Source organism: Homalodisca vitripennis, chromosome X (assembly GCF_021130785.1).
Source record: "Homalodisca vitripennis isolate AUS2020 chromosome X, UT_GWSS_2.1, whole genome shotgun sequence".
NCBI lineage: Eukaryota > Metazoa > Arthropoda > Insecta > Hemiptera > Cicadellidae > Homalodisca > Homalodisca vitripennis.
Genome location: NC_060215.1, coordinates 41,127,329 through 41,150,092, shown reverse-complemented (window position 1 = coordinate 41,150,092; position 22,764 = coordinate 41,127,329). Strand labels below are relative to the sequence as shown.

The window sequence follows — 22,764 nt, the reverse complement described above, 5'->3', positions numbered from 1 at the left end:
CTCTACTCCGTAAAACCGATCCAAATAACCCAGAGATATGATAAACAAGGCTGTATTGTAATTTCATAGATCAGTGAAATTATTGGCCAGAGTTGCCAATTATGATTTTAACATTAATAATATACTCTAATTGTCCTCCAGAACAAAACTATGAAGGGGGGCTAATGTTGAGGGGGTGAAAATCAAAAATGATTTTTTACTATTTAAAATTGAAGTGCATTATGTTACTTTTCTGTTTTGGGCTTTTTATTAGTGTGTCTATGTTTTTCAGTGCCATCTGAGCACTCCACGGTCAGCACTGCAACAAATTTTATCCTGTGTACTACGTTCATTACTCAAGTACCACGAATCAAAGTCTAATACCGTTAACTAGATTGGAAAATTATATATGTATTTGAGTGCTGATTGAGAACAATATAATATTTTTAACTAATGTATTTATTGATTTTTTAATTGAACCTGAGAGTAAGGTGTGAGTTTGTTATTGTTATGTGTTGTTTTAAAATCAGGAAACCAATACTGTATTTAGGTATGATCGTAAGTTACCAGGTAGTTGTAAGTAGATTGTTCAAACAGTATTTGTAATTAGGCCTACCACGCCCACACGATCACTACTATAAGACAGTAGCGGTCGGGATCATGATTGTGTGGAGCACTTTTAACCACCTGATGATAAAATATTTCATTCCAAAACGTGTAGTGAAATCTAAAACATTTTGAACTGTTTTGACAAGGTTTAGTATCATAATTTAGATAATTATACAATTCTGAAGCTGTAGATCATGAAGTTTATTAAATTAAGATAATGAAAATTATAGTTATGTTATCAAAACTATTTGTTTCAGTTGTAGAAAGTTAGTTAAGTTCGTTGTTTTTTAAAAATTTACTTTTAAGCAAACCAGTACGATTTACGATAGTAACTAGGACTTAAAATAGTAGTTATGGTTTGCTGAATTTACATTTGTTTGCTATCTTATATTGTTTTTCCAAGTTCACAATAATGGCTAGAGACATTGGTGATCAGACCTAAAATCTGTTAGTAATAGAAATTATTTTGAGGGATGCTTTTCGCTCGTCACCATTAGTGTCGGACAACACCTTGCACCTTGTACTGATGATCAGAGGCATTCGTGACACTCTGATATGAACTATTATCAAGTCTAAATAAACAAAACCATTCTTCTTTTAGGCTATAACCACTCCAAGTTCATTACTATTTAAACCTTGGATTATATTGTTTTGTTCAAGAGGACGAATTCAAAAAGGTAATAACATTAAATTTATGAATTTCCTCTCCAGCCAATTTCATTAACAAGAAAATAACGTTTTAAATAACAATCTACAAAAATGTACTGTTATGAATGCAAAACATATGATAGAGTACCTGTAGTTGTCATATTTTAAAATGTTTTGTAGGCTACGATGAATTTCAGAAGGTACAAATTATTTAGGCTGCCCATTCCTAGTCCAAAGTCTAGGAGAGAATGGTTTTGGTAAATATTGTCTCCCATTTCAACTTTTGAAAGACAAGGAATGTTTCTAGAAAAAAATATCTTTCCTATAAGTAAAATAATTTTATTATTAATTTTTATTGTTCCTGAACCCTAAGTTAGTAGATTTGTAACACTCCATTCTATTTCTGTACATATGTACCTTTTAAGACAATACAGTAAGGAATGTCTTGAGCCTTCACTATTATGAATCCAAACCTTAGCATCACCTGAAAGTGGAAGTTACTATAATACATGGAAATAAACTAAATCAATGTTTAATTTGTGATTTCAATTAGTTTATGAATTACAGAATTTGTCAAATTATATAAATAATGAATGTCAATTTAGGCTGTTAAGGCCTATTCCCGTAGAAGCTACCTACGTCTTGATAAAAATGAAAATAAACCTCCAATGTTCAGTATTTCTGATTTATAAATGTTAGGTTTTTTACCAGAAAACTTGAATTCTATATTATATTTTAGATGATATTATTTAATTATAGTTATAAAACAAGAAAAGGAAAATAATTAAAACTCCAACTTACGATTCAAACACACCAACCACCAATTCCGCAAAAAACTACTAACAACAATGGCAAAGCAAACACAGTTAATAAATAATGAAGTTGGTTTAAATGGGTTTGCAATCAGTGCCTTTTCCTAGGTAAAAAATAAAATTCTAAGAGCAAGTAACTTACAAATTACTTTTCCGAGGAAAGACGCACATTCCACTTAACTATAACAAAATTGTACAGGAAAAAATGTAGTGACGCCTCAACCGTTGACCGCTGGAGTCTTGGGAGCGTAAATAGTCACTCGACTCTAAATATCAAAAATTTGATTGCTTAAACAGATATTTTAACATATTTTCCAGTCATTAATCACATGGACAATCTGAACAAAAATCTTACTTCCCTTGAATAGCGTGTATCGTTAAATGAATCTAAATTGAGAGTTTAATCAAATATATGAATAGTACTCCTAGAGCAAATTAAGCAAGAGTTGAAGAAATAGTTGCGAAAGTCACCACTCTTGATCGGACTCGACGAGCATTAAACGTTATGGCGTATGGCTTACCCGATTCTACTATTATGTCCACGTATAAAACATGACCTTGATTAACTTGTTCAGTTGTTTAATGTTTCACACCCTGGTTTTAGTTGTATAAGATTATAACGTTTCCGAGGTGGTAAAGGAACTACTAACAAACCTAGTCCCCTGAAGATGTTTTTCAAACATGACCAAGGCGCTTGTAACGTACATGCTAAATTTTCTTATGATCTTGCTGCAGTCTTAGATCCTGTTTTTGCTTCTGTAAAGATTGCCAGAGATCGAATTCCTCATGAGTATAGGTACCTCCAATCTGTGATTAAGGAATAGCAGAAGAATAAAATCTAGAGGTGAGAACAACGTCTCAATTATGCTCTAGAACAATACTCCTTCAATTGTTAAGAATGCATAAAAGTAAAACTTTCCATAGTTTTCCAACCTCAATATAATTTATTTATTTATTGAGTCAACGGTAAACCATTTCGTACATATCATGTATATATAAATAACAGATGGCATGCCAGACATTAACAAATCCAAATAAATATCACCAACACTTAATTGTAGATAATAGAAAACAATGCTATAAAATATCAAAATTTTAACATAATATACATATAAATTAACACCTACATCAAAATAAATATAAAAATCAATTAATTATAAATAATATGAAAAATGTTAAATAAAAGCCGAAGTTTAATTTACCACCTATAATTAAATAACTAAAATACCACCTAATAAATAACCATTAATAAATAACATCTAATAAATAATAAATGTACCACCATCCAAATAAATAACAAAATAATTTAATCATAAATAATAAGAAACAACATTATATAACAACTAAAGCTCATATCACAATATATAGGTACATCAAAACATTTAATAACGGCCCAATTTATATCGATCTACAATGCACATTAAATAAATTCCTACAGAGATCTCCGAAACGATTTGCTTGAGGACCCAAAGAACTCAACACCACCAGACACTTTGTTTTCTTTCCTCGTCAGTCTTGGAATACAGCTGTGGTATGCGTAAACAGAAGACATAGCACGCCTGCAAAAGATGTCTTGGGATCTCGTAACATTCGGAATTCGAAAATCAATTACTGACAGGAGATTCGGGCAGTCAATGAGTCCATTATCATGATATCAAAATGTAAATTAATTGAAAATAAACTTAGTTGTATGACCAAAAATGTCTACATCACCTTATTATGTTATAGCTATGATAGAAGCAAATCTAACTTTTAGAATAAATGACGGTGAGCTTGGTTAAGAGGGTCGTAGTGCGTTCAGATGTGATAAATTAGTTCTCTCAAACAAAAAGCTAGGAGGAGGACATACTCTCTTAGCAGTTCGTTATCGTTTTTCTTGGAAACACCGTGTCACAGTTAACTGAATTTAATGTGTTTTTATCTTGTGTGGATTTCCTCCAGACTTAGTTCTTCTTAGCACTGTATGTTTACCACCAAATCAACCTGCCCAAATACACCCTGACATTTGTGATGATGTTTATGAAGCTGTTACTGTTCCGGATGGACCTGCTGAGATCATATTGATGGGTGATTTCAACTTGCCCTGTATAAATTTGACAGACTGGGGTCAGCCTAATGTCTATGTATCTTGCCAACTTCTCCTTGATATTATGTTTACATATAATCTTGAGTGGGAAAATACTGTAAACTATCATCAAAGAATAATCCTGGATTTCATATTTTTATTGGCTGAAACATCTGGTGTAGTCAATGTGGTGGACTTACTGAAAAGGATAGACATCACCCTGCCTTGACGTTTGAGTTCAGTGCTTCTCAATCTTCTACTTTTGAAAGTAAAATTATTGTTGCATATTTCCGAGAGTATGATGTAGATGTGGTTTTTTGCAGTATACAAAATTTAAACTATCCAACTTTAAAGGACGAAATGTCCAGAACGGTTCTTTAACGATCTTATACCCTTTCTTGTAGAAAATATCACTCTAGTAAAAAAATTCATAAAACAAGATCCCTGCATGGTTCTTTCATGACCCTAAACGATCAGTTATTATGAAAAAATCAATTCATAAGGCTTACATTATATTCTCTTCCCTGTACTTACTAAATAACTTTCGTAGAATTAATGGAGAGTGGGATATACTCATCCAAGATTGTTATTTGTCACATATCGCAAAGGTTAAGAGAGCAGGCCTGTAAATATACAATCATTTTGGTCCCAGTAACTTAAACGCTCTTTTACTATCCCAGCACGTATTATACTTAAAGGAACAGAAGTGGATGGCTCTTATAGCAAGCGTGATTTCTTCGCCCAACCTTTTTCATCTATATTTAGCAGCTCTGATGTTCCAACACCAACTGTTTATTATGGATAGAACCAATATATTTCCAGATGCACTATACGGTATTGGATGTTCTTCTTAAACTTGATTAATTTGCCCCAAACAAGAGTGCCATACCAAATGGTGGCCCATCTAATGTCTTAAAACACTGTGCTCCGATACTTGAGCATAAATGGCTCTCATGTTTAGGTGTCTTCTCGCATCTGGAATTTTGCCATCAACTCTAAAGCAAAGTTATGCCGTCCCTAGATTTAAACCAGGTGATCAAGTGAATGTAAAAAGCTATCGAGTCTGCTCTGGCCAAAGTCTTTAAAAATATCATATTGGACAATTTATACTTCCAGTTGGTGAGTTCAACTGAGATCTTGGAAACACCATGTCACAGTTAACTGAATTTAATGCTTTTTTATCTTTTGTGGATTTCCCCCAGTTCTTCTTAGCACTGCATATTTACCACCAAATCAACCTGCCCAAATACACCCTGACTTTTGTGATGATGTTGATGGTTTGATGGATGTCAGTAGTAGCATCCTTGCTATTCATTCTTTGACCACAGTCATCCAAGTGTAACAAAGATCCAATCAACTGGATCCTTATTGCTCAACAAAAACTAGGCTCTAGTGGGTCCAACCATATTGGAAGTGGTAAGGATCCATTTCGCAAAGCAAAGCTTCCAGAATAACAGTGTATTGTATTGTTACCAGCCAGGTGGTGGTTTTATTATTGTGGAGTGCAAGTACTATTCCTGTGTTACAGTTTAACGGTTTCTTAAACTATAATATATGGTAATTATTCATCTAGAGGTTACGTGTAACCTTGAAAAGATACGTGTAATATGTGCGACTCATTGAAAGCCAGAATTGATAGTTGAGAAAAAATTACATGTGAAATCCCAATTGATGGAAAAGAGAGATGAACACATGTGTGCACAAGAAATGAGCCGGGAGGCCTTGAGAAACGACACAACAGGCAAAGACAAGAGATTATAATAGAAACTATCACTTTTAATTTTGAGAAGACTTTATCTCTGCCCAATTTTCTGAATAATGTTGTACATTATAAGAGACAGCTTTCTGTCTACAACCTAGGAATTCATTCTGCTAAAGCTAACCAACGATACTGTTTTGTGTGGTTGAAAGGGGAAGCTGGACACGGTGCGCAAGAAATCAGTTCATGTTTACAACAATATATTTTAAAATATTTAGACCCAACAGTAACCCATATTAATTTATGGTCTGACTCATGTGGGGGTCAAAACCGAAATATAAAGGTATTTTGGATGCCATACAGAATTTTGATGATTATCTCCCAACTCAAATCAGTATCTTTAACATTTTTAGTGCCAGGCCACAGCTATCTTCCTAATGACACTGATTTTTCATTCATCGAATTAGCGCTAAAGATGCAACAGCGTATGTATAGTCTGGAAGATTATATAAATTTGATGAGAAAATGCAAAAAGAAGAAACCATTAATTGTATAAAAAGTTGAAAATGCAATGTTTTTCTCAGTAACATTAGAAAAAGGCATCATGAACCAGAAAAAAGATATACAAGGTAAGCCTAAAAGTTGGCTGAAAATGAGGCAGATAACTATTTTCAAATAAACCCCATTTATTTTGAATATAAAGATAAGTTGTGATTTTGTTACACCCTACACAGAAATTGATGTTCAAAAGAAACACAAAGGCAGGTCAATGGGAATAAGTCAATTTACTCAAGATGTAGAAAAATTCTGGCTTAATGGAAAACCCATTAGCATCCCAAAATTAAATGAATTGAAGTCTATCTTATATCTTATACCTACAGATGCTAAAGCCTTTTACAAAACAATAATTGGTAGTGAATCGATAATCGATGACATAGATAGATATAATGTGGAAACTTTAGATTTCAAGGAAGATGATTTTTTAAATTAACAGCCTGAAGAAAGTGCATTATTTGTCCTCCTCCGTAGACTAATGGTTATAGTCTCGGCTCTCTAACTGAGAGATCACGGGTTCAAATCCCGGGGAGGGCCAATCATGTATAGACACGAAACAGTGTACTTTGAAAAATAATAATAATAAACCAGTGAACATCGCAGCCTACATAGCAGAAGCTGAGGCTTAAAAGAGATAAAAAAGTGCATTATAAAAAATATAGATTAATTAAGTGTTTCAAAAGTTTAGATTATAGTCATAAGTTAATAAAGTAGACGATGTACAGCAATAGTGTTTGATTTAATCACTTATTTTAGAGGTTTTAGCTACTAAACAAGTTTTTGATGTAATTATGTTTGTTTTATTAACCAGAAAGAAAAAAAAACCTACCTACGATATAACAAACGAAGTTCAAACACTATGTTGATTAATGTTTATTGCACTAAAACGTGTATCTAACCATTGATGTTTTGTTTTGTAATAGGAATTCAACTCACAATGGTCTTTATTTTCAAATTTCCAATAGACGATATCATAAAATTGCAATAAGGATCCAAGCCACAAAATTTACAAAAAAAACTAAAAAATAGATTGTTTGGGTACTAAAGCTTATTAAATTAAGTTTAAAATATTATAATCTAATGTTAAAAGAAAGCCCTACAATTTTTGCTCTGAACATACATGTTTTTTGTGTAAAGGTAAAGTTAATTGCATTTTTCTCAAAACCAACATAGTGAGGGATGGATTCCTATTGCATAATTATGCTCATAAATATATGTACTTTGAAGTTGATGCGTGTACATAAGAGATAATTTGGCTATTCAGTTCATGAGAAAAAAGTTGAGAAGAGAAGAAGAAGGTTTGCCGCGCTTTTACACTTTTAGATAGTTGTGTTTGGTTTTAGTACGAGACGAGGCGACGAGGCGTATATTATTTAGAAATACTTGTTCAAGGCTTTAATTTAGTTAGTGGGACGCCTCAGATAGTGACTGGTGTTTTGGTTCTAACAATTTTGTGATTGCATTTTCCTTTATATTTGTTTGTTTTTTGTTATAAATTATGGCGTATAACAATATCATTACTGGAGACCCTATGATGGCCAATATTTCTGAACCAAAATCTGAAAATAGTTTTACTCTGGAACAAAAATCACAAAACTTAGAGACTCTCAGTCAGGATGTAAGTTAGCTTGTTTAACAGATTATTATAAATGCAATAGTAATGAAAGTGTTTCACTGATTGATGTATCATGTGGTAGAATTGTGTAGACTAGGTATACAATATTATAATTTTACCTTGAAGACTATAGTTGTTTGAATTGATACTGTTAATTACCTACAAGTTAATTTTTTTTGACAGTAACTTATTTTACATCACTGATAGTAGACTACACTAAATAGGTTGGAACACTGTATTTCATAATCATGCTAGGCTACCAATTAATCATATAACTTCCTGGGTTCATCCAAGACTAATGATGGTTTATTCTTATGGTAGGCTACCTTATCTTGGTCCTCTTCACTGTAGTATTGAAGACTAGGGAATCGTCAAAATCATTCTTGATGTCACTGATGGTGTCATGTGTATGTGTGTTGGTTTTGTTAGTCAGAATGGTCTTTAAAAAATTCATTTATGTTGTAGTAGTTAAGAGATATTCTTTGAGTTGTTTCAATAAAGCTTTAGTGTTGTTTATATATTTCAAGTTTTATGGAAGTGTATTAAAACATTAAGCCACCATAATTTGTGGTGTTTTGCTGGTTTTGGTTAGTCTATGTTGTGGAATATTAAAAGTTTATTTTGGTGTTTCTTAAGTTATATTTACGGACTTAATTTCTAAGTTTGGGTGGGTTTAATTTTAAAAATGTTACTGCTTCTAGGATATAGAGGGCTGGGAGAGTTAGGAACCGATTTGATATGAAAAAAGCTTGCAGTGTTCTTGAGGATGTAGTGACTTTTATTTATTTATTTCCAATGGCAGTAGCCATTATTACAATTGATTACAAGAAGTACATGCATAATACAAATTAGCAAAATGACAATACTTCTATAAATATTAATTAATAAATACGCTAACTTATTAATGATACAAATTTGCAAGTTTGAAGAAGACTTGCAGTTAGGTATAATATTAAGTTACTACAGTATATAAATATAAAAAATTTACGGTAACAACAATGCAACCCAACTAGGACTCTAAAATTCTCAGTGCTCTTTTTTGTAGGGTTAGAATTTTGTGTGTGTAGCAGTCTGATACAGATCCCCAAGCACTAAAGTAAGAGTATAATTTGTTTGTGTGATCATGTGTTGTTTTTAAATGAAAAATCAATCTTTTAATGTGATTGGAAGTTACCATGTGGTTATCAAGTACGTAGAACGAGGTTATTATAGGATTAGTTTTGCCTATTTATTAAATTAATGTTTGTTTTATACATTATTCGGTACTTTGGTATTTGGATGCGACTATTTTTAAAAGAATTTTTCTTACCGGGGACCTACAAAAACTAGATTATTGGACAAATTATACTTTATTTTACTTACAGTAAAAATTACATGGCATTATGACTATCGGTTCTGCCTGCCAAAAGGAAACTATTTCAACGAGAAGGAGGTCACTCTGTCCCTATCTACTAAGCTATATAAGTCTATTAGGCTACGTAAGTAGGTTTGGATTAGTAGTACCAAAGTTATAGAAAACCTTTACGAGTGCTCGAGTGATCTGAGCTTGAATTTTTTGTATTATCTCAAGTGATGTTTTTCTTATTTCGCTAGAAGTGCGGGATCATCGAAGCCCACACTGATGGCCAGGAGCATTTCTGATCGCTACTTTCTCAACCTCAGATCATGTCCCAGATTATCCAATCTTTCTGACATTAGACCACGGACAATCTACATGATCTGAGGTCGGGAAAGTACCAATCGGAAATGCCCCTGACCATCAGTACGGGCTTCGGTGGTGCCTGGCACCCTTCTATTACGTTATAAAAAAACCTTCCTTCGAGATAGTTCCTAAATTGCAGCTCAGACCACGTGAGCGCTCGTTAATTTTTTATGTTTATAATACATAGTTATGCGTTTACCTATTTATATAGCCTATCAAGAAATAGTAGATAGGGACAGAGTGGTCACCTCCTCGCTGACATTCCTTCATTTTGGGTGCCAGAAAGCAAGAACCGATATAAGGATAAACCTGGGAAGTTCTTTTTTTACTATATGTAAATAATGGGTTTAAAAATATGCTTATCAAGTTTCATGGAATTTGCATTAGTCTTAGTACCCAGTCTGCAGAGTTTGGTTCCAGTCTGAAATGAGACAGTCCCGTACATCTGTTTATAGTTTTTGCCTGTCGGTTGTGGGATGCTCTTCTGGTAAATATCAGAGCCATCGATAAGTGCACTCGTTTCGGGGCGGAGGTCAGGGTCTTGAAGCATGCTGGGGGGGTATATCGGTTAGCGGCATTGGGGTGTGGTATTGGGATGCAAATGGAATGAAAGTGAGTGTGTTTTGTAATAATGATGTAGATAGGTATAAATTTTAATTAATTATTGCAGCTTGTTTTTTTTAAGCTAAGGTTCACTTTATGTATAATTTTAAATTAATGGATTTGTGTTTAGTAAACAATGCAAATATGTGTTTAATTTTTTATCAGCTAGATTCAGTGGTCTGTCTGAATCTCTGTGTTTCAGACTTCACATGAAACTGATGAAATCGTTTATTGGCCATTGCTCATCGGACTATTAATTATTGTTACTTGCTATGAACTGTTTTGTAAACTAGTAACAAGACTACAATATACTTAAAATCTTTTATTCCTATTTGCTTTACTTGTATATTGTTGCTTCTAGTAGTAATATTGGTTTTGTTGCAGTCCCAAACTTCCTTACAGTTTGAAACTCTTAGTCAAGAATTTAATTTAAGTATAGAAAGTCTTGAAGAAGAGGGTCTTGGACCAAAAGAGGACTGTGTGGACACCAGTGCAGTTGAGGTAATAATAGTCAAAGTCATAAATCTATATTAAAATATTCCCTAAAAATATTAATGTCTCAATTTACCCTAACAATTTTATTTTAGTGTTAAAATTTAAAAATATACCTTGTACAAGATGTTGACTAAATTGGTTAGCTGAAAGGTCAGAATTAATAATTGCTTTCAAACTTCTCTAGACTACACAATGAACGGTTTAGCAGCCACTTTTAAAACTCGGCTTCATTTGTCAGTTAATGTGAATTTCATTTTAGTTGATATACGATGAAATCAAATCAAATTAAAAGCGTGTATTTCCACAGTAGTTATATTATTAATATTAATATTTTGTAACCATTTTACAGGAAGCATTGACAAAGTCATGTATTCATAAAAAATAAGTCAAAACAACGTTCTCATGTATACATATTTTGCATATATTTTAGAATATTAAAATGTTAAAACACACTCCAATGTAAAATGTACTGTTTTACAAAACAGAACATTAAAAACAATAAATATAAAGTACAGAACCAAACCCTCTATAAATTTATATATGGAATACTGAAAAATTCTGAGAGATTATAAAATAGATTTTTGAGCAACCAGTCATACAGTTTAGTTGTAAAAGGTTTTGTTAGATATTTCTGAATTAATTTTTAATTTGTTATACATTTTTTGAGAAGTTAGCAGATGAATCTGTTGTGTTTTGCTAAGCCTACAACGCCCTATTACAATATTATTTATATATTTCTAGTATTATAGTTTTATATATTATATATATATATAATTGCTAAAAATGAGAGAAGGGTTATTTTTCAGCATTCATGATTTTCAGTTATAAATATATAAATTAATAACAGTTTGTAACTCTAGTTTGATAAAAAGTGGTATGCAATGGTCCAGTGGCTGTGCTTCCGTTGTTACCCTCATAGCCTTCTTTTATATAATGATGTTAATTTTAACGCTATGTCCCATATGACTAGACCATACCTGGTTATAGATTGAAAAACGGTATGGTATGCAGATTTTACATAGTTCTCAGGTACACAGTTCGTTATGTGTCTAAGTAAAAAAAAAATAATCTGGTTAATCACTTGGAAATGTATCTAACATGGGAGTTACACATTAAATTACCATCAATAAATATTCCTAGAAACTTAACAGAGGAAAATAATAATTTTTTGTCTTATGCTGAATAAAATGGGTTTCACTTTATTTTGTAAAAGGTCATTTTATCTGAACCACAGCAAGGGTTCTTTGACTGTTTTATTGAGATATTGTAACATGTCAAAACTTGTGTGGATATTTAATGATTGTGTAATTTGTATTTGTATGACTTATTGTCGGTGTGAAAAAATAAGTGTTGGTTGTTAATTTACACTGTATATCAAAGTAAAATTTAACAGGATCATCTGAAACCCAAGCACGTCTATCCAGTAGAGTTAAAGTAACTCAGCTCCTATATTTCCGGCCATTTGTCTATAAGCCAAATTATTTTCTACTAGATAGCAGTTGATTTTTTGTTGATATTTCGTTGCTGTCTCTCCTACTGAGTTACAATGTTTTCTCTAAAGCATTTTTGTATTCTTGAGGATTCTGAAAACTATAGGTCTTGATATAATTTTCTTCATTTATCAATTTGCTAGTATAGTCCGTGCTGGTTTAAATAATTTGCCAATATCCATCAAATTTATGGGCTACCCCCATATACCATCAGAGAACGCACATAATGGAAGACTAGCAACTCTACATGATTGACTGACTTAAAGAGCAACTAATTGACAATGAACATTTTCAAAATGAAATGTCTACTGGATTCAACTTATTACACATCAACATCTGAATTTCAATTTTATTTGTTTATTTTCCTGTCAACAACAGATAAATAAAACATGTGTTTGAATTAAATGGGGTTGAATGTAACCGTGAATTACTGATCAGCTGTATTCTTGGCCTAGTTTGAAAAGTATCTTATCAGTATTGTATACATAAACCGTTAATATTTTTGTAATTTTGAGAATTAATGAACTCTTAAGCTTTAAATTTGTATTCTTTCTAGTGAATTTTCATTACTGCTAAATCATGACATCTTCCCTATATTTTATTCAAATATAAAATCATAAAAGTGTCCAGGTCATTTTTTTCAGGTGGTGAAGGTATAAAGTTTGTAATCAGGATTCCGTGACCTGTCTGTATAAAATCCCTGTGGTTCATCTAAAACTGTTGAACTCCTTTGTTTGCCATTTCTCGTTGGAATATTAATTATTGATACTTACTATAATATAGTTATCTTAACTAGTAAGAAGGCTACACTTTACTCAAAATCTGTTATTCTCATTTACTTTCAAATATTCAATTGATGTGATGTTGCTTCAAGTTGTTAATTAATTTTATTGTTGCTGATTCAGACTGCACCAGTTGAAGTTCTACCGTCTGAAAAAAAAGGCAAATTCTCTAAACTAAGCGCAGCGTTTTTTAATAAAGGTATAGTTGAAATAACAATAAGCCATAGCGAAGATGAGGGAGATGATCGAGAACATGGCATTGCAAGCTTCTCAAAGAAGATTATAAAGCCTGCTAACAAGGAAAATAGGAGTGCAAGCTCCTCAGATAAGATAATAAAGTTACCTCAATCAAAAATTAAGAGCATTATGAAGAAGGACCCTGAGGTCTCGAACCCGAATAATGAGGCGGTATTTCTAGTCAGCAAAGCAACGGTAAGCATTTAATTCATGTCAGTGGTGAAAATGTACTATTATTAATAAAATTTTATTATGACATATACTTCATTAAACAGTTTTATGATTACGTTTACACTTTGATCTAATATTGATTCTTGGTAATTTTGTATTCATTCAGTCTGGTAGATAGATGATTTATCTTGTGCTTTACCAAGTATGCAAGCCAACATTGTTCCTTCCTAACCAAATTTAAAATAGCCAAATAAATCCTTTCAGTTAAAAAAAACTTGTTTACAGTCAGCGAAATTCTAAATTTTTGGTACATTTTTTAAGTAAACAATCTAGTTAGAAGAAATAGAACATTGAATGCCTTTAATTCTCTGAGGTTGCTTTAGACAACTTATTTTGTTGTTTTATTCTTCTCTTTGTTACTTGGTCTTCATGGCGTCATCAAAAGAGATGTAAAATGTTAAATCATTTTCGAAGTATTTGTGGCCAAACTGTTTGTACTATATAATGTAATTACAATAGTACACATATAACACAGGTTTAAATAATATCCTTATTTTAACTATCTCTTGCTGAATCACTATTTCAACTTGGCTCATTTAAAACTAATTTATTACGTAACTTTTAATATGTTCATGGTTTTTCATAGTCTTTTCTATGTGTTAAAAAACATCCAGAATGTCAATTATTCATAATAATCTCTGTTGGAGTAAAAAATTTCTCATTTGGGCTAAATATCTTTGTAACATGCATAAAGCTAGTAAAGTACTGTTGATTGCAAGTGTGCTGCATTTGCGTCATAGTTTACTGTAGGAATTGACGCATAGACATTTCTCAGTAGAACACCAAGCAATAGCTGTATCATTGTCACATAATTTTAATAAATTTAAAAGCCATGTAGTTAAAAATCTGTTTTTTTATTTAGTTAATTTTCAGAGACAGAGAGAGAGAGAGAGAGACAACTTTAAATTTTAATAAAAGACAATATATGATTTTTACAAACTTATTTCATAACGATTAATTAGCCTATACTAAATTTCTTGTCAAATAAGTAATGAATGGAACTTAACAAATTGGTGAACGTAATGATTTTTATGTAAATAAATTAATCCAAATAATCAAATTACATCATTATTAACATTTTCTAGAAGCAAAGATGGAAATCACAATCCTTTTCGCTAAACTTTGATACTGGGTCACTCTGAATGTTTTGAGATATATTTAAAGAGTTCTTGTGCTAGTCTTAAGAAAATGTCAAGCCTGACAAAGTAATTCCCTCCAGCATCAATGCAATTTTAAAGTCATTAGGATTTTCCACCCATTGAAATCACCCAACCTCTCAAGTTTTGGAATGGAGTAAAAATATTTACTATCTCATCATCACTGTTAGCTTCCGTAGAAAAGCGAAGACCAATTTCTTCAGATTGAAGAATAATATGAAATTGCACATATCAGGATTGGGTGAATAAGTGGAGTGCTGCATTGTTTTGATGCCATTTTCTGCCAAAAACTCTATTGTTTTAGCAGCATTGTGGAAGAGGCATTGTCATAGTATAAAATTTAACACTTGATGTTCAAGTCCTGAAGAACTTCTGGCAAACATTGTCCAGTACACCAACTGGCTGTGACAGTCTTTTTTCCCCTCAAGCTTAATAGCCTTCATCAGTCTCATACTCTTGAAGAAAACAGTTTATATTACTTTCTTTACTGATTGTTGTTTCTTGTCCAATGTGGAGAATGTTTTGTTTAAAACACTCACACGTGACTCTCTCGTTAAGTGTGAATGTCATAAAATGGTATGTATATCTCATCACCAATGACAATTTTGGAAATAATCTGTTGGAGGATCTGCTGACTGATTTTCACACACTCAGTTTTCTGCTCATCTGTTAAATCGTGAGATACCTATTGAGGAATAGATTTTTTACTTTAAAGAAATCCTGCAATTTTATTTGCACTGCGGCAGATTTAATCATAGGGAAGCTTCAATTATTAAATAAGTGCAGTGTCTGCCTTGAGTGACAGTGAATTACAGCTCCTTCGAAATTCCAAATATCACCTAGAAACATAAGCACTAGAACCAAAGGCAATTTTGAGACTAGCTTTAAAATCATAGCTTGACACTCTCACTAGATAGCTGACTTCATGAAATTGATGTTTTCAAAAAGACAGCACAAGTACACTGATGAAACCAAGGTGCTGTCATATACTGATAGGTACCCCGACAATCAGATAAGATTATTGCAGTATATACTGTGAGGCAGTATCTCAAAACTGTCAGAGAGACCCTCACATGAGCAGCCAGAAGCAGCATCTTCTAGAACTTCATCATTCATAACATTATTTGAGATTAACTAATTATTAAATCATGTTTAATTAATTTAATCAATGAGTAGTTGAGTTTTTCTATCAAATTATTTATTTACTGATAGTCGGTTAAGTACAAGTAATACAGGTATATGGTCAAGACATTTTTTCAGTATTTAAATAATTTATTATGTCTTGATTTCCATCAAGTAGCGTACTCAGTGAGATACATTTGACCATTAATTTTATCTAAATTACGAGGTTCATTCAATAATTAAAGAGGCAACCAGGTCTGGTAAGAAAACTGTTGCTAGGGTAATTTTGGTACTTTTATAGCTTTAAGTTGGCATCTCTGCGATAAGTCCTGATCAGCTGATTGATTAACATTGTTCTTTTTATAACCTCAAAAATACATTTAATTATGGCAAATCCACTTGAAAATTCCATCTTAGTTGAACAACGTTCTGTTATTCGTTTTTTACTTGCTGAAAGTGAAAAATCACTGAATATATACTCTAGAATGACTAAGGTGCATGGTGAAAATTGTATGAATCATGCAGATTTTTAAAAGTGGGTAGACCAGTTCAAAAATGGTTGAAACTCAGTGACTGACGAACACCGTCCTGGCCAGTTGAAGTTTCAACTCCCTCACTGGAAAGTTGAATTGATGACATAATTCGTACTGACTGCCGAGTCACTGTGGAAATGATAGTTTAAAAAGTTCATGTGAGTATGGGTACAGTTTATAACAGTATTATAAACAAGTTGAAGTACCACAAAACATGTACCAGATGCTGATAAATGTTCTTAGGCTCAACAAAATATTACAGTTCTTAGGCAACTGACATTCATTAAGCTGAACAGCCCCAGTCTTGTATACTGCACACCCTAGAAACCACTACACACGGCTTGTCAACACTTGCAAATGAAACAGAGTGAAAGACCGGTGAACGGTTTTTTACCAGGATACATTTCCTTTTTTTTTACTGTTAAATTTCCTCTGGCAGTTTTCCTGATCACTTTATTTTGTTTTTTCACTAGACGTCACAGCTTAAGGAAGAGATGGTTTTTTTTCCCCTTGGGGCGGCCTACTTCCATGCACTTAAGCCTCAAGGGCTTTTTGCTCACCCCGGAAATACACCATGAGGCCCACCAGTCTACAATTTCAGCAGTTCTACAAACCGCCGAAAACAACCTATCAAGTCCTCCTGGGAAAATTCACCTTCTCTGTCCAGACTACCAAAGATGGCATACCGCTCTCTTGCTATTGCAGGGCAATCAAAGAGCAGGTGCTCAGCAGTTTCCTCCTGCTCATTATACCTTCTACAGAGCGGATCCTTCTGAAGGATGCCGACTCTGTGAAGATGCTTCCTCAGGTGACGATGTCCCGTAATGAGACCAATAACCTGAGAAGACATTGATTTTTTTAATGAGAGAAGGTCCGAAGCCACCCTGGAGGAAGGTGACTGTAATACCATTCTACTCATTCTCAAATCTGGATGCAACCTCTACCTTCTCTCAAGCTCCGCGCGAATCCATTTAGAGACAACCCTAGCGGATTCACACCTTGGAACACCGCAGAACGTTTGAGGGCCTGTCATAATTGTCATAATTGAGTCCTGGTTGGCCAGGGCATCAGCTCTTTCGTTCCCAAGAATTCCCTCATGACCAGGAACCCAACAAACGGTTACATTGTTGATTCTGGGAAGGGAGGAAACGGCCTGATAGCAATCCCAAACCAGTTTGGATTTGATCACGCAAGAGTCCAGCGCCATCAGCGCTGCCTGACTGTCCGTGAAAATATTAATCGTCTTGCTCCTATATCGTAGACGAAGATTCTCACGAGTACATTCCATAATAGCTGCGACCTCCGCTTGAAAGACTGTCGGATACGGACCCATAGGGACCACCAGCTCCCTACATGGTCTCACTCCCAGAATTCCAGCGCCTGTGCCGTTTTTTGTTTTAGAGCCGTCTGTGAACCATTCGAACTTCGCTGGTGGAAGAGGTGTTGTTGCCTCTGACCAATCATCCCTGGAGGGTACAATAATCCTAAAGGGTTTGTCAAAGGAAAACTTTTGTGGCATCTGATCAGAGATCATGTGCAGAGCATCCTCCTGTATCAGGGTGCTAATTCTGCAGTGCCCACCGCTGCAGCCCGACCAGAGCCCCATCTGCTGAAGACAGTAGGCACTCCTCCTCGCCATAGCCCGAATGACAATGTCCAGGGAGGTGAGGTTAAGACAACAGCCCAGAGCAGCGCCTGGTGCACTAGGAAAAGCCCCAGTGATAGCAAGGCAGGCCATCCTTTGGATACCCCCCAGACAAGCTACCATCGTCTTGGTCTCCCGTTTTTGCCCACCAGACGACAGCTCCGTACATTAGTGCAGGTCTGACCACGGAAACATAAAGCCAGTACAAGAGCCTCGGCTTCAGTCCCCAGGGCCCACCTATCACACGTCTGCATTGCATTAGAGACCATTTCCCCCTGGCAATGACCCTTTCTAGATGAGGTCCCCAGTTTAGAACCCTATCTAGGATCACGCCCAGGTACTTGACCTCAGACTTCAGCTCAATGGAAGAGCCTTTGAATAGAAAGGGACCAATGCCCTCCATCTGTTGCCTCCTGGTAAAGGCAACCACAGCAGCCTTGTTGGGGTTGACAGTGAGGCCAACCTAATCGCACCAATTTCCCACCATGTTCAGAGCAGCATTGGTCAGTTCCGTGACTGTTGTGTTGAACTTGCCACTCACAAGAATCACAATATCATTTGCATACCCCTGTGCAAAGACAACGCTGCTATTCAAAGAATTTAGCAGGTCATCCACTACCAGGTTCCACAGAAGAGGAGAGAGGACACCGCCCTGCGGACAGCTTCTCATAGTCTTCGCATTAACACTTGCTCCCATGAGGGTTGTGACAACAACCCTGTCCGTGAGCAAGGCCCTTATCCAGTCACACACCTGACCATCAACACCACGTCTTGAGACCGCATTGATAATCGAGTGGCTGTATTGTCAAAGGCTCCTTCGATATTAGAAAGACACCTATGGTTACCTCTTTTGCCGCCAGCGTCTTCTCAACCTGCATACCAATTGATGCAGGGCCGAGTCGCATGACCTTCATGGAGTTTAGGCATGCTGGTTAGGATGTAGAGGTCGCTCCGAAAGAGCTCCCTCCCAAACAAACCTGGCAACCATTTTCTCCATGGTTTTAAGAAAGGAGGACAGGCATATCGGCCTGAAAGACTTCGGCCGATCCATGCCAGCCCAGCCCCTGCTTCGGTATGAACACTACTCTGGACACTCTCCAGGATACTGGAATGTACCTGAGAGCCACGGAGGCTCTGAACAGTCTGCACAGCTGGGGAAGGAGAATATCCAACCCCTGCTGCAAGCAAACCGGTCTCACCCCGTCACCCCCAGGAGCTTTGTAAGGACTGAAAGAGTTGATCGCCCATTCAATCCTTCTGAAGGTCACAATACGGTGCGCCAGACTCCACTGCAAATGGGTGGCGCGGCCCGCATGTCTCCCCTCACTGTCGCGTGGTTGATCATCCTTATGAACAATACATTCCGGGAAGTATGTTCCAATCATAACTTTTAGAACTCCTTCCGGTTCAGTAATGTAAACACCTTGATCGCCCTTGAGACTACCAAGCGGCGAGATGGGATTCTTTGCTAGTAGCTTTTGTAGCCTTGCACAAACCTGCACACTATCGATATCGGTCAGAGCTTCTTCCAGGCTAGCCTCTTAGCCGTACGAACCTTGCGGTTATACAGTGCAAGAGCCTCGTGGTAGGTCTCCCAAGTGCCCCAAGTTTTGGCTCTCCTGAATAAAGCCTTGACCCTCTTCCTCAAAGAGGCCAGTTCAGTGCTCCACCAGGCTACCTTGGATCTATTCCTATTGATAACCGGACAGCTGAGATCGAAGGAGCCCACAATCGCAGAAGTAAGACTTTCGGCAGATTCGTCAACCTGCACTGCGCTGTGAATCCGTTTCCCATTAGTAGAATCAGACTCTAGCTTTGCCCTGAGGTTTTCCTTGTATGATACCCAGTTTGTGTTCCTCGGATTCCTATACTGAACTTTTTCCAGCATCTGTTCACTGATCTTAAAACAGATGTGAGCATTATCAGAGAGGGAGGGCTCGTCAGACACATGCCAGCCATGTATCCGACCAGTCATACCCTCCGACATCTTCGCCACATCTAACACCTCCTTACGCGTCCTCGTGCGAAACGTGGGCACATTTCCCACATTTGCAATCATTAGACTACGGGACATTATGTATTCCAGAAGCAACTTACCTCTGTTGTTAGTGTTGGTGCTGCCCCACGCCTCGTTGTGCGAGTTGGCGTCGCAGTCCACCACCAGTTCCGATCCACTCCTCCCAACATGGTCCACCAATAAGGATTGGACACGATCTTATTGAACTCTCTCAGAAGAGCCTCTTTGCGTCTAATCTCAGGTGGTGCTGTATTGCTCAGCACTGGGAGCCAAGGTGTTGGTGTTGCCATGAGAGTTCCAGTAATTGTCCTCATGGCCCTATTAAGAACGACATCGACCTCTCACACATGTGCACTATTAAGCCACACAGGAGCACAATATTCAGCAGCGGAATACACAAGGGACAAAGAAGTGGTACGCAGTACTTTTGCGTTGGCTCCCCAAGTTGATCCAGCAAGATGCTGTACTATATTAGCCCTTGTTTTCAGCTTTGCTGCTGACTTTTGAAGGTGACTTTTAAAAGTGAGAGATCGGTCTAAGGTAACTCCCAGACACTGCGGATGTTCATTATGTTTCAGTTTGACACCATCAAGAGTTACATTTAACTTGTAGTTCGCCAGTCTGTTATTTAGGTGGAAACATGATACTTCAGTTTTAGTAGGATTTGGATTTAGCTTCCAGGCTCTAAAATAATCTGCGAGGACTGAAAGATCCTTAATATATAATAAATATTTAATTAGTGAAAATGTCATATTCTTTTGATATATATATATATATATATATATGTTCTTTGTTTGCAGGAGTTATTCATTAAAAAACTCGCCAGGCATTCCTATCTAGCTACACTTGGAAATAAAAAGAAGATTGTAAGACCACAAGACGTCCAAACTGCTATTACAAATAATGAGTGTTATGAGTTTTTGGAGGACGCATATCCATGAGGACAATTTTATAAACTGTTATTCAAGTTTATTAATTTTATTCTCGTTAAGAAAATTTTCAAATGTAATTTTAAGTTATTAATTTCTTCTTTACTCAATATATTCCAGCACTAAATGTATTTTATGATACAATTTAATTTTAAAGAAAAAAAATTCAATAAATAATTACAATAGTACTTGTTTTAAACTGATAGAACTGTAAGTATAAGCTTAATAGACTTGTTTATTCTTGCTATGCTTGACCATACTGTAAATGTATGATGGTTGTTGTGTTCAAGTATGATTTTTAATTTATCTTAGCTTATTATGTATTAATGAAAAAATGTAATACTCCAGGAAGAAAGTAAAGTGCTGTAAAATAATATTTTAAAGTTAAAAGAAGGAAAAATTAGTTGTTTTCAGCCCAATGGGCTATTTGTTATTGTTGTGTTGAATTGTAATTTAAATATATGTTGTTTTTTTATATTGAATGATTTATTTCAATGTCTTATTTGGTATTGTAGATAGTATATTTTAATCGGTATTAGTCACTGAATCATTTACTTTAGTACCGGCTGTAGTGAAACAAGCTTTTCTACTTCCCTTATAAGAGCAATGTTAAGCCTCATGTACTTTTACAACCTTATTTTATTGTATCGTTATGGGAGATTTTTCATTTTAAAAATATATTGAATGTGCATCCAAACGCTTTTTACTTTATTTTGTAAAGAAAATATTTTAAATATTTAAATGATGAAGTACAAAATAGTTTGAGATAACTTTTCTAAATAACCCATAAAAATAAAAAGCATTTGAATGCATATTACTAATATCTTAAAAATGAGACATTTTCCATAAATCTACTACTGAATTGTTTAAGAGTGAGAATAAATTAAAAAATCAATCCGGGATTGAAGGGCCAATGAATCTTTTGAGAGTTAAGAGATAAATGAATCTAAACTAAGTAATTAGTTTGATTAACTACATTATTTTTACTTTAATGGGAAAACAAAGACTAGTGAGAAGTTGCATCCTTCTGACAGGCTTCTGTGGTCGGCTCAGTCCACTAATACTCCTTATTCACTGTCTGGCCTCTTGGAGCATATTCGTGATGAACAATGCCGTCCTGGTAAAAAAAACTGTCAGCATTGTCTTGACATTGCTTCGACTTTGTCTTGCTTTTTTCGGCCGTTGCTCTTCGCGAGTTTTCTACTGTGAAGATTGAGCCTTTATTTCAGGGTTGTAGCCATAAACCCATGACTCATCACCAGTAATAACTTTTTAAAATAGCCCTGGGTCACTTTTGATCAAATCCAAATTGTCCTGTGCGATTTCAAGTCGACAGTTCTTTTAGTCTTCTGTCAGCAGCCATGGAACAAATTTTGCTGAAACACTGTTCATTTTTAAATCTTTGTGTAAAATGTTACAAACTGACGACTTTGGTATTCCCAAATCTTCTTCCAGCTCTCAGACAGTCAATCGGCGGTTTTCATTAATTGCTGCACGAATACGTTCACATTTTCAGCGTTCTGGCCGTTGAAGGCCTGCCAGATCGGTCATCACTCTCCACTGATATGCTGCCATTTTTAAACCGCCTAAACCACTCTTTTATTTGTGTATCGCCCATAGACACGTCACCATAAACTTTCTGTATCATAGTAATCGTCTCTGAGGCTGAATGGCCAAGTTTTTGGCAAAATTTAATGCAAATGTACTGCTCAACATGTTCAGTCATATTGAAATGCGACGCACACACACGGCAGTACTGTACGGAACAGAGCGCTGTGACTCACTTAGTGGCCGGATTGTATACAATGCCTAATATGGGAAGGAGTAGACTTGCCCCTC

General features: G+C 35.3%; 2 protein-coding genes across 4 annotated transcripts in view; one reads left to right on the top strand and one right to left on the bottom strand.

Annotated features, from left to right (window-relative positions):
• LOC124368958 (guanine deaminase) overlaps positions 1–2,512 on the bottom strand; it is a 77,925-nt gene extending 75,413 nt beyond the window's left edge. Inside the window, exon 1 of one of the 3 annotated variants that reach the window (XR_006923023.1) lies at positions 2,191–2,512. Coding sequence is in view for 1 of the 3 variants with exons in the window: in XM_046826531.1 (XP_046682487.1) it covers positions 2,191–2,219 (29 nt within the window). In the remaining 2 variants the exon portion in view is untranslated. Of the gene's footprint in view, positions 1–2,037; positions 2,147–2,190 lie in introns of those variants that run through there. The other 2 variants (XM_046826531.1, XM_046826532.1) reach the window with 2 other exon arrangements.
• Positions 2,513–7,686: 5,174 nt separating this feature from the next.
• LOC124368956 (DNA polymerase epsilon subunit 4) lies at positions 7,687–21,407 on the top strand. Its single transcript, XM_046826530.1, has 4 exons — positions 7,687–7,985; positions 10,672–10,788; positions 13,178–13,486; positions 20,797–21,407. Exons 1-4 carry the CDS (start codon positions 7,866–7,868, stop codon positions 20,935–20,937), a joined length of 687 nt encoding a protein of 228 aa, XP_046682486.1. The 5' UTR covers positions 7,687–7,865; the 3' UTR covers positions 20,938–21,407.
• The last annotated feature ends 1,357 nt before the right edge of the window (positions 21,408–22,764 follow it).

Excerpts from the sequence above, each read along its gene's own strand:
- LOC124368956 (XM_046826530.1), top strand. The coding sequence starts at position 7,866 with ATGGCGTATAACAATATCATTACTGGAGACCCTATGATGGCCAATATT. Across the intron at positions 10,789-13,177 it reads TGGACACCAGTGCAGTTGAG|ACTGCACCAGTTGAAGTTCT; the intron begins GTAATAATAGTC and ends TTGCTGATTCAG. Across the intron at positions 13,487-20,796 it reads TTCTAGTCAGCAAAGCAACG|GAGTTATTCATTAAAAAACT; the intron begins GTAAGCATTTAA and ends CTTTGTTTGCAG.